Source organism: Scophthalmus maximus, chromosome 18 (assembly GCF_022379125.1).
Source record: "Scophthalmus maximus strain ysfricsl-2021 chromosome 18, ASM2237912v1, whole genome shotgun sequence".
In the NCBI taxonomy this organism is placed as follows: domain Eukaryota; kingdom Metazoa; phylum Chordata; class Actinopteri; order Pleuronectiformes; family Scophthalmidae; genus Scophthalmus; species Scophthalmus maximus.
The window spans coordinates 1,767,559-1,780,295 of NC_061532.1; the positions used below are offsets into that span (position 1 = coordinate 1,767,559).

Here is a 12,737-nt window from a genome sequence, read left to right on the forward strand (position 1 = left end):
GAGAGGCTAGACTTGACAATAATGACTTATAAGGATATTTCATGTAACTGATTAACAAAACAATTATAAAAGTAGATAACTATTCCTATTTTTAACAGGTGCTTTAGTTTCTGTTTACCTTGCTTTTTTGAAGTGTTGGGGGTATTATTTTTTTCATTCCAGCAGTTCTTGTAATGGAAACATGGATGGCTTTGACGCTGACTCAGGAAGAAGTAGACCGTTGATGATTTAAGCATAAGTATTTATTATAGAACTCAATTTTGAGGAGATCTCTGGTTCCTACACAGATCAACAGGTGGACAGTGTATGGCCTCCCAAGATAATCTGCCTAAACCTGGTCCCTGTCGGTGTATTTAGCTCCCTGAGTAATGTCGTCATCTCACAAACAAAATGACTATCTCCATAGTAACACTCTGTATATGTCTGAGTAGGAGGAGAGAAATTCCTTGACAGTTCTTGTCAATTTTATTTCACAAAACCACAGCAATGCACTTTTATTTCAAATAATCATTCAAGAAACTAAGGGAAGAGTCAGTTATGTGATTGGCTGTCCACTCATTCAGACCAAAGCAACAGCCCATGACTGACAAACTAAAAATCGATGCACAGTAAGGGAATTGTAACCAGAAACACAATTCAAACAGAGTATATGTTAATACATGATCATATGAGAATTTGACACCACATGAATCAAAAATGTTATGATTATATATTTGTTTCATTTATTTATTCATGTGATTTCATAATGTTTTTAATAGTGAACAATTTGGCTATCCATTGTTAGATCAGTACACATTCACCACCCTCAGCTGGTGCCCTCCCCCGTAGTTAAAGTGCTAGTCAGCCCTGGCTCCGTTCACCAGACAGCTGGTGACTGTTCTCTGACTTTCAGCCTTTAACCACGTGCATGTCAACCTCTTGAAATGGGGTGGACTGTGGTGAGTTTGTGCCCTCAGAGCAAGGCAGGCTGATTGGTGTGCCGGGGTATAAATTCATGACAGGAACCTGTGTAATACTGACTAAAGTTAACAGACTACTAAACTACATTTGAACTAACAAGACATTTCCCCTGGACTAGCAACCACTGCAAGAGTCAAGAGTCCAGCCTTTGGGTGGAGAAGAGGACAATAACAGGTAGGCTAACCTCCAACCTTTTTTTATCATATAGTATAATCACATATCATGAAAAATCTTGTTTCATAAAGTGCTGTCTAAAAGCAACAGCTGAAAATATTTTACTTTCTACCGAAAGTATGTGAAATTCTTGAGAAGCTGTACCTGACAGTCTACAGTGGAATAACATTTGAATACAGGGCTTTTAATGGAACATTTTCACATGATAAACATTTTAATACTTACTAAAAAGACAAGATATTGCAAAATTTTATTCACCAGATTCTGCTGGTGCTGAAATAATCAGTTTAAATTAAAACATTTTTGAAATTACAAAAAATATGGTAAAAATGCAAATTGCAGTTTCCCAGACAAAAGGTGATGTGTTGAAGTGATTTGTAGAGCAACAAACCTTTAAGATGATAAGTTTACTGGGAAACATCCTTACAGTGGATAGCGACTAGTGTTTGTGTTTTACAAATGATTTCATCAGTAAAGGATAAAAAAAAAACTGTAAATGGTTCATTTTCTGTTGATTTTGGCAAATTATTTGAGCAAGATTTGTACCAGACAATGTTTTTATTGATCTCAAATCAAGTCCACATAAATCCTCTGTAAAAAAATACTCTCTACATCTTCAAGACAATGGTCTGAGATTAAACATTTACATTGTCTGAATATTAGTCCAGTGTCTAAACAAGCGTAACAAGCACAAGTCATGTCCATCCATCACATTTGTAGGACACAGGAACACAATGAATATTCAGTCTGCCATCAACAAAGAGGTCTTCATTCCTCGTGATGAGCGGATGCTGGTGGCAGTGGAGGTGTGGAGGAGGAAGAGGAAGAGGATGTCCTTTCTACTGAATGGAGCCAAAACAGACTACGTGACATTCATCTGTGTGTCAGGTATAGTCTGACTTAATTTCTTTAGTCATGGAACATAAGCATTCATAATATGTAATTTTCACAATTAAAAAACCTGTGTGTGTACACATTAACTTGACAATGCATGGACAGACTTCAGTGTATCTCCGGATACACTTCCAGCTTAGTGGGTTACACTGCTGACTTTGGCACAGAAGCTGGGGTTTGATTCCAGGTCATTTCAGTGTGGGCCCTTTGGCAAGGCCCTTAATGCTACCTGCCTCGATAATAAGATGAATGTAATGGAAAAAATTAGATCTCGATGATGACGTCACTATGATTAGGCATTATTGTAATGTAAAAAAGTGCCTGATATAGGTATATTAGAGTATATTGTGTATGCAGGGCACGTGTAGAGTATGCGTTGCCCCTATGATGCTATTCATTATTAGTTATTTTGTGTCAAAGATGTTTGTAGAGTGAACATGGCTTGAATTCAATTATAGATTGCTGCAGAATTAGCAAATATTTAAGCTGTTAAGTGCTATTATTAAACCAGATTTGAAGCTTTGAGTTACTTCAGGCAGAGAACAGAAGTCATGCTCATGTAAGATTCATTTTGTGTTAGAAATTGGTCCCTTCACTTTTTGAACACTCTCTTGCAACTTGTAATTCAGACTGCCAAGTAGACTTTTTGTCCTCCTCATACGATAGTGATCAAAACCTTTGCTGCTGTTGGCCTAATAAATTTCTAATCCTCATGTGTGTGATGCTTAGATTTTTGTAGAGCCCCCTCAAGAAGTGGGATCTTCATCATCAAGTATAACTGTATGACGATTTACTATACATTGTCAGTAATCTGATTTAGTCCTAGACCTTGTGTCTCAGACTAAATGGTGACAAAAGTCTAATTAAAATTCCTAAGTAAAGCTTTTCCACTGTCTTTAACTATTAATTAATCTGTTTTTTTACTTTGAAAAGTATGAATACTTTTTGTAATGATGCCATTTTTTGTACATGATCTGTTTACATAGTGACTAAAAAAAGGCCACATCAGCTCCTCATCACAAAGGTGAAGCAATTTTGTGGCTCCTCCTCCTTCACCAGGAGGTCCCAGTGGACAGTGGAGCAGCTCAGACAGGTCAATGGCATCAACCCCAACAAGGTCAGTAGCACCCAGACATGATCTTCTCACCAGAAAAGTCCAATAGAAGTGTTTTGTATCTTGGACAGTCCACTGCCACATCGGATCAGGGATTTGTCTTGGTATTCATCAGAACTGGTATAACACTGGGTATACTGTGATGACTCCCTCCCAATCCTCATACACGCCTGTCTTATGGTGCGTAGTTTGGTCACAAGCAAACATTTGTGCTGATTTTTGTCATTCTTGCGAAAGTTTGCCTGTTCAATTCCTTTCACTTTCTCCGACAAACCTCATCTGAACAAACACACGCAGACAAAAACACAAACACATGCAGGTAAACATGAATTGTCGAAGGAAAAAAAGGCAGACAGGAGTGCCGCTGGGAAGCTACACAAAGTGGTTGTGCTAACTTGGGCTAACTAGCTAGCTACTGTCCGACTTCCTCGTTCACTTTCTGCCGAGCCCTCTCCTTCTTCATCCGGTCATGATGAAAATATCAACCCAGTCTGGCTGCACACACACACAGCGACAGTAGTGATCCTCCATTCCTGATACAATAACAGGACGTCTGACGACAGGTGACTGAGGCTGATTTTAGAGTAGAGCAGGTCCCCAGTCAGTATAAGTTTGGTTTTCCTTATAAAGTGCTCAGTGAGTGTATACTGTTGTCCTGTAGCCTGCTCTTCACTCTTCCAGGACAGTCCAGAGTTTGACCTGGTGTTTGACAATGCTGTGGACCAGTGGGTAGCCAGCTCCTCAGCAGAGAAGTGTATCTTTGTCCAGATCCTGTACCACGCGTGCCAGACCTACTGGATGGGAAAAAAAGGGAGTCTGGTGAAGGCTGGGAAGCTGGGCAGGGTGGGCAAGATGGGCAGCAAAGGGGGAGCATGTCAGGGCGCTCACGATGACATCAGAGCCGGTCCTAATGACTCCTCACCAGGCTCTGCATCCAGAAACCCGAAAGCCAGACGGAAGAGCTATGTTTCTCCCAAACAGACAGAGTTTATCAACTGCCAGTCCAAACTCACAGGAGGTAGTGTAACATGATCAGTCACGTTTATGATACATGTTTAGTACATATTTGAATGACCCCAGTTGTGGGCTTGTTCTTTCAGATGCCTGCACCATGAATCTAGTCATCTACCACTGCAAAGCCTTCTTGAACCGTATGAAGAAAATGATGGTTGCAAACCAAAGTGGATCACTAGGTGAAGGTAAGGCTGGGATCACAGGAACAATAAAAAGCATTGGATCAGCTGCTTGTCATTTATACAGTATTATGACAAATAATTAACTAATTCATATAAGCAGTAGATCTGATCACTTATGTTACTGGAAACAAATGTTCAATGCATTACTACACTTTATGATGTCATTTTCTGGCTTTATATTGAGGTCATGATATCATCAGTTCTACCATATAATCAAAAATGATTTTTTGATTTAAATAAGCTTTAGGTTATGTCTATAGTCCTACATAGGATGCAGAGATACCTTTAAAATGCATTTTTTGAAATATGCATTATGACATTTTCTGACTTCATCATATCAATTATATGATAGGGAATACTTTTCTAATCAATAAAAGCTTTAGATTGTAATTTTATTATTTGTCGCTTTATCTTGGAAAATTTGTTTTTTGGACCATATTATTGCTGATCTTGACCTATGACCTATTCTCCCAACTTGAATGATGAGACTATAGACTGTATATGAAGATGGGCATAGTCAAATGAAGCCAATGCAGAAGTGCCTGAAGCCAATATTCTCTGGAATCACCAGCAGAGGGCAACTCACTGGTTTGAAAAAATAAGTCTTTGAGAAAATGACCTTACTTCTGACATCACATTAAATTACATTGATTAAGCAGACGCTTTTGTCCAAAGGGTTAGGGAAAATATTACCCACTAAGTGCAAGAATCAAGAGAGTACATAGACATAAAAAAAGGCAAAATCAGCTTCTAGTGCTCCATTCTGTTTTTTATTTTGTACTTATTTATTTTTCGAGGAGTTAGGTTCAGTCTTAACAGGTGAGTTTTCAGTCTGCGACGAAAACAATGAAGGGTTCTGTTGTCCTGATGTCTATGGGGGAGCTAGTTCCACCATTGAGGAACCAGGATAGAAAACAGATGGGATTTGGTTGAGCGGTGGCTGTCCGCCCCTCGCAGTGAGGGAGTAGCAAGCAGTTTGGCAGTAGCAGAGTGGAGTGGATGAGCTGGAGTGTAAGGTTTGACCATCTCCATCAGAGCCATTTGTAGCATGGTAGGCAAGTACCAGTGACTTGAATCTAATTAGAGCCACCACCAGAAGCCAGTGCAGGGTGCAGAGGAGTGGTGTATTGAGGGAAAACTTGGGAAGGTTGAAGACCAACCAGGCCGCTACATTCTTGATGAGTTGCAAAGGTCAGATGGCACATGTTGGCAGACCAGCTAGGAGGGAGTTGCTGTAGTTGAGGCGCGAGACAACAAGAGACTGCACCAATATCAGCGTCACCTTCTCTGTAAGGAATGGACTTATCCTCCTGATGTTTTGGAGGCCGAAGACTGCAGGAGCGATGTTAGCGGCGAAGGACAGCTGGTCTTGAGTCACACCCAGGTTCCTTGCAGCTTCAGCTGGGATCACCACAGAGTTCTCGATGGTGATGGAGAGGTCGTTGATGGGTGACACCTTCCCTGGAAGGAAAAGCATCAGTCTTGCCCAGATTGAGCTTCAGGTGATGAGTCGACATCCACTGAGAAATGGCAGCCAGACATGCAGATATTTGTGCTGCCACCTGGGTTTGGGATTGTGGAAAAGACCAAATGAGTTGGGTGTCATCTGCATAGCTATGGTAGGAAAAGCCATGGGAGTGAATAACAGAGCCGAGCGACTTGGTGTATACAGAGAAGAGGACCAGACCCAGAACAGAGCCCTTAGGGACCCTAGTAGTGAGGATGCAGGGTTCAGATACAGATCCTCTCCAAGTAACACTGTAAATGCGATCCTTGAGTTAGGATGCAAACAGGGAGAGTGCCGAGCCTGAGACTCCTATTTCTTGTGGAGAGGAAGATCTGGTGATTCACTGTATCAAAAAGAGAGGTCGAGCAGGATGACAACAGAGGAGAGGGAAGCTGTTTGGGCTGTGTAAAGTTCCTCTGTGACAGCTAGGAGGGCAGTCTCTGTTGAGCACTCTGACTTGAATCCAGACTGGTGGGGTCGAGGAGGTTGTTCTTTTGGAGATATGCAGAAAGTTGGGTGAAGATGGCATGTTCTAGTGGTCTTGGAATCACAATAGAATTAAACTTAGAATTAGTCTGCATAGGCAATAAAATAAGGATTCTGAAAGGAATACTAATTAGTACTCAACTTAGAATCGGTTTGCATGTACAACAGACAGAGCCAATTTCAGAAAGTAAATATACTCAGCTAATACTAGCAGTCCTTGAGGTAATATATCCCAGTAGTCAAGATGCACACTTGATTTATAACGTCAGCAAACATTTTCTTACGGAGATTATGGTCTCAATCGCTAGTTTCAAGTCTTCTTCAATACAGCATGTACACTGTATACATTGGACAGAGCGTGATTGACAGCTGGTCCGTCCAATCGGTTCATGGTTGCAGCAGTAGGTGGCCGCAAAGTGGATGAGCTCTCAGTCAGACCCACCCCAACTATATTTCCGGTTGCAAAAACACCCACATAGCGCTGTTCAAATGCAAAACTCATGGCCTAAAAACGTCTGTTTTAGTTCGGATTCTGGCCGTAGCATTGTAGACTTGCTGTTAGTTTCCTATAGAACTTTTAGGTAAACCAATAAAACGGGATGAACAATAGTCTAAACGGCAAGTAAGAGAGAGAATCAGCAATTCAGCATCTGCAGGACAGAGACAATGTCTAACTTTATCTGTTTACTAAGAGAACCACAGTGTACGGCTTTTCTTTTGCTACTTTGGGCCTTGCTACTTTTGAGCATGCAGTGCATTTGGGGGTCGTTTGGCAAAACAAAGATGTACAATTATTGTGTCATCTTCTTAAAAATAGTGGGTTTGTGGTTAATGTTTCCCAGCGTGAGCACTTACAATGGAAATGAAACTGGGCCGAGAACACTTCCTTGAGGAATACCATGTTTAATAGCATAACTCTCAAAAAAACCCAACAACACCCAGGCAAAAACTATTTAAATAAAGCTGAAACTAAGCTAATACCCAATCAGATAATTAAAATTAAAATGTTAAAGAAGGACAGCCACATTATATGCATCCACAATGACGTTCAGGTTATTTGCATGTTTCGTTTCTCTGTGCTGTTGTTCGCTCACTAACCCGATTTCCAGAGAGCGTTTCTAAATTGGTGGAATGCACAAGCTGTTAATTAAAAAACATCATTTTCACTCAAAGAAGGTAAATACGAGCGTTAAATACCAGGGCCCAATTTCACTGTTTCACCTGGCAGCAACAGCACTAAATGTCTGGTTATGGTTTCAGGGTTTTATTAATGACATGAAATTAACTGAGTTTGTATATTGCTTTACAAGTCTTCAGGAGCATTCAGCACTTTTCTAATACTCACACCGATGGTACATCATCAAATAAAATTTGGGGTTCAGTATCAAGGACCAAGGACAGATGCAGACTGGAGGAGCTGGGGACCAAACCACTGATTAGTTATTCTTACTCCTGAGCCACAGCTGCCTTGGATGACTGATTCATGAAAGAATGAAAGTGAAACTGGAACCATTCATAGTCACTGGATGGTGGAGGTGGGCTCTGGCTTATTCTGTGTGAGGCTTCAGAGTACCTGACAATCTTCCACCTCCTGTATATCTGCAAGACCTCACCATTCCTTTTCCTTCCCTTTCACCAATGGGGTCAGACCACTATCCCACTGATGTTGCAATGATGTTGTGTCTTTGCAACAATGCAAATATTTCCAACAATCAATCTCCTCTAAACACTACTGTGAAATAAATTTTGTAAAGTCAGGGCCCAGTTATTTTTTAATTCCATGTGGTGTAGTTAATGCAGAATGTTAGCAGGGCAGCAGCTTCAGTCCTCTGTCCCTTTGCACACAGGATTGGTTCAGGTACACTGCTGCTGTGTAGGTCATCTGCGTTCTGGCAGAACTCATCACAATCATTGTAGTACACTGCACACACAAAATGCACAAAGATAGTCCAGTCAGGACCACTATAGTCAAAATGAATTCATATCAGTAATCGCAATAAGTTGTATTTGGCAGTATGGCTCTGTCATGGGACATCCCTGCCCTTCCACATGCATACGTGGAAAGCCTGAGGTAGGGAGAGCACACCTCCTTACAATTCCATGAGCCTTAATGGAATGTGAGACAGGGAGAGCAGCAGTTAAAGTACCCCAGCACAGAACAGAGCAGGCATCAATGACAACACAGGACATTGATTAAGTCAGACACAGTATGAAAAGGAGATGATGGGGTAGTGACGGGTTTTGAAGTGGCTTGCAATGAAAGCAGGAAGAATAGGCAGGCTATAGCAGCTTAAATAGAGCATGTTATATGAGCTTTGCCAATTGAATGCATAGAAGAGGATCAGCTGAGCCGTCAGCTGATGTGTGAATAGAGATCTCTACGATCAGCTGATGCACTGGATTGTGGCTGAGTTTTACATCACAGCTGCCTGAACGACAATTGCTCATCATTTGAAGGATATAAATACACTTTGGTTGGTGTTAATGTAAGAGAGGTGTGAGGGAACTAAAAGCGTTGTTCTGTGAAGACAGCTGGATCCCCAGCTGGAACCCTGGATCCTCCAGTCCGTGTGCTGTAGTGTCCTTGGGCAAAACACGTAACTCTAAGTTGCCCGTGATGGCTGGCAGTGTATGAATGATGTGTGATAGGTAAAGTGCTGTATAAATGTGTGTAAAAGCGCTTTGAGTGGTCGTTAAGACTAGAAAAACGCTATATAAATACAGTCCATTTACCATGTACCTGTGGTAAAGAAGCTGCTTGGTGAAGTTGATGGTCAAGCAACACTACCACCTTTCTTCACTCAGCAGGAAGAATGCTTTGCTCTCTGTATCCTCTTTCCCAGGACCTCCTGTCACCAGTTTCTTCCTTACCTTTGTTGTAGACCACCACGACCAATCAGGTCATATTATCCTGGTCCTTGTGTCAAGTTGGGTCATTTGCCTTTCAGTCTTTTTGTCTATTGTCCCCTCTCTGCTGCAGAAGAAAGGCCTCTCTGTGATGTGGCGGTCAGATGAGAGGACACTTTGTTTATTTCGGGGAGGTGGATACAATAGCCGCTCTTTAGGATGCCTGGGGGCTCTGAGACTGAGGGAGCCCAGCGCACCATTGAACCCGCTGATAGAAGGAAGTGTACTGGGTGGGAGATGTGCCAGTCAGCAAAGCACAAGTTACATTTTTGCAGCACTTCAAGCTTAACCTTATTCAACCTGTTTCAAGTGGTGTTATTGGTAATGATGTTTCTGTGAGTCTTATTGGGGTATTTATACAATGTGTTGGTAGATTTGTCATCCGCCCTGAAAATTGTCAAGTGGATAAGAAGCAAAGTCACCTGTATCGGTTTAGCTCTTGAGGTGGCTGATGGGATTGTGTGAAGCTCACCAATAGCTACATTTATTCCTTTGCTTTTCCCATGCAAATCACAGCATACATTTGGAAGATGAAATGTTTCTGAAAACATATTTTTCTGCTTTGGTACAGTATCACTTTGTGTCTTGTCTTTGCAGTCAGGTTTCAGTCTTAATTCCCATCTTAAGACTGTGCCACTCCTCAGAAATATGTAACTGAATCTGCAGCAGAGATTTTGCAAGTTGTCAACCAAGTTGAAACAGATGTTCAAGTAACAGCTGCACACCTTAAGATCTGTCATAACTGTCCGACTGTCTGAACACACACCATCCTGGCTGATCTGTGATCAGTTCACACTTGGAAGTCATCACTCTCAGTCCATCCTATTTGCAGACCTTTCCTCTTATATTGTGTGTGTGTGTGTGTGTGTGTGTGTGTGTGTGTGTGTGTGTGTGTGAGAATAGGGCAGCGTGTTACGGGCAGCACTATGGGTAATGTAGTCCAGAGGATGAATTTGGCTCTGGGAGAGCGTGGAGACAAACTGACTCGTGCTGAGGACAAGACTGTGGAACTGATGCACAAAGCTCAGCAGTTTGCAGACACTGCTCACAAGGTGATGTAAACATACAGCTACTTGTACAACACACACTTTTTCTTCACTACTGCTAGAATTCATTTTTTTTTTAATATGTATGGGCTTTTATCATAACAAACATGTTTCAAGTGGTTCTATTTTTCCCATGAAGCTGGCCCTGAAGTATTCAAAGTAACGTCTGTTGGAGGATGAGGATGAATTCTACAGGATGAAGATGAATCTTGTAACATGGACACTAACGCTGTCTGATGCAGTCTGGGCTCTGCGTGTGTGTGAAGATACAACAGGAGTTAAGTACCCCCTGGTGCCATACGTGGGAAAAGTATTAATGCTTGGCCATGAGTTAATAAAGCCTGGCCACGAGTTAGTAATGCGTTGGAACTAGATAATTAAGTCGTGGCCATGCCTTAATAACTCGTCGGAATGAGATAATTGAGTTGTGGCTGCGCCTTAATAACTCGTGGGAACGAGATAATTAAATCTTGGCCACACCGGTTAATTCAAGTTCCAGATGCAGGGGATGGTTGTCTGTTTTGGAGTGATGCTGTTTATGAAGTTTGTGAGGAATAAAGGCAAATATACTTTTATATTCAAGAGTATAAAGCACTTAAACAATAATCGTTGTAAGTCACACCTGTTATTATGCTGTGCTACTGCTATGCAATATTACGGCAATAATAAGGCTATCAAGGGGCCGGAGTTTATCGAAATTAATTCACATTTGTCTATGTTTGCAAGCAGCTATAGCAAAAATGAACAGTCTCTCCATAGGAGATGACTTACAATAATTATCTTGTAACCACGCGTTATTAATTCTTGGCCACGACTTAATTATCTCGTTCCCATGAGTTATTAATGCGTGGCCACGACTTAATTATCTCGTTCCCATGCATTACTAACTTGTGGCCACGCATTCATATTTTTCCCACGTATGTCACCAGGGGGGGTCTGTAGAAAACTGACTCTCAGTCCCTAAACTGCTTCTTATAAAACTGAGTGCAGCAGAGACAACTAAATGCTCTGTGATTTTAATCTTTGCTTCACACCTCTGCTCTTTGAGCTGAGGATCATTTGCACTGTGTTCAGTGTTAATAATTTTTCTTGTTAGAAATAGAATCTCTTCATAAAAAAAATGAAGCTGCTGTTTGTTTTGTGTATAATAAGTTCTAAACATCCGTGAAAATAATTTTCTGAATTGTTATTACCTGCTTTACTTGAGATGTGAGCTAAATGTCGTACTGAGCAACATATCTTACTGACATGTCTTACGGGTTTGGACTTCATTGGATTTAATCACACTAAATGTTTGATTTGACATTACTCTGCAATTTTCAAAACAACCTGTTGCTGTCCTTTTTTTTCCTGATATATGTATGTCTGTTTTTGTGCAGTGTACTGTGCCGTGTCATATTGTCAAACGTGTTGTCCTCTATGTTTAAATTGATGTCCTGAATTGCCATTCAGGCTATTTTATGTTTTGTGTGCTGTACAGTGTCGCCTGGTCTGTGCAAATCATCAAGTTTGTGTTGGAGTCTGTGTGGATCAATATTTTTCATTGAGAGGAGTTCCATAGTCAGCAGTTAGAGTGATGCTGTGTAGAAAAGTGAGGTGGAAACTTCATGAGTAAGACCAACAGCAAGTGTTGTATTTGTTGCTGGAAGCTAAAACACATTTGATCATGGAATACATCCTAACAAAACTTCTCTCTTCTGTTTTGTTTATTGCTTTGGGGTAAATTTTAATGTTTGAAATGTAAATGTTTTTTACTCTCCTCCAGGATATTGGCTGTTCAGCTATTGACCACCAGGTGGTATTCAAACTGCAGAAAAGCAGCTGACAAACAGCTGAAATGTAACTGATGAAGTTTCTGTTAAATTTTTTGATGAAAAACTGAAACCTTTCAGACTAAATGTTCATTGTAATTGTTATTAATTATTCTTTGGTCTCAGGCAATAAAATCTTTCAAAATTGTGACTTGTATTTTATTTTAACAGGTTTAATATGTCAGGCTTGACACATTAGTTGCCAGGTTACAAATGATGATCTAGTAAAACAGCAGCACTGAAGTCAGGCTAAAGAGTAAGTGGAATTACAAACATTTTCTAATTTCAAAAGTCCCTTTATATAATCTGCAGTTGTATGCAAAAGTTTGGCCATCCCAATAAATATTAATAACCATTCATTTACATTTCATCAACTCGAAAAGTAAGTTACTGGGGAAAAAGTGAGGAAAAAAGTCAGGATCGATCTGATAATTAACGAATCATAAATAAGGAGCACCTGAATAACTCTTAGGACCACATAGTAGATAAAGATAAGTTACCAGAGATCAAGCTGGGTCTGTATAACTGAATCATTAGGTCATGAATAGTTTATAATTATATTCGTAATGACAACTCTCTGTAGGCTGTTCCTAAATGGTAAACTGTATTTATATTGGACTTTTCTAGTCTTATCGACAACTG

At 40.6% G+C, this 12,737-nt stretch overlaps 1 protein-coding gene across 1 annotated transcript; it reads left to right on the top strand.

Annotated features, from left to right (window-relative positions):
- The first annotated feature begins 860 nt into the window (after window positions 1–860).
- stxbp6l (syntaxin binding protein 6 (amisyn), like) lies at window positions 861–12,243 on the top strand. The gene is made up of 7 exons (XM_035618407.2): window positions 861–1,134; window positions 1,855–2,022; window positions 3,015–3,145; window positions 3,824–4,160; window positions 4,243–4,341; window positions 10,142–10,290; window positions 10,424–12,243. The coding sequence occupies exons 2-7, from the start codon at window positions 1,869–1,871 to the stop codon at window positions 10,445–10,447; spliced, it is 894 nt and encodes a 297-aa protein (XP_035474300.2). The 5' UTR covers window positions 861–1,134; window positions 1,855–1,868; the 3' UTR covers window positions 10,448–12,243.
- The last annotated feature ends 494 nt before the right edge of the window (window positions 12,244–12,737 follow it).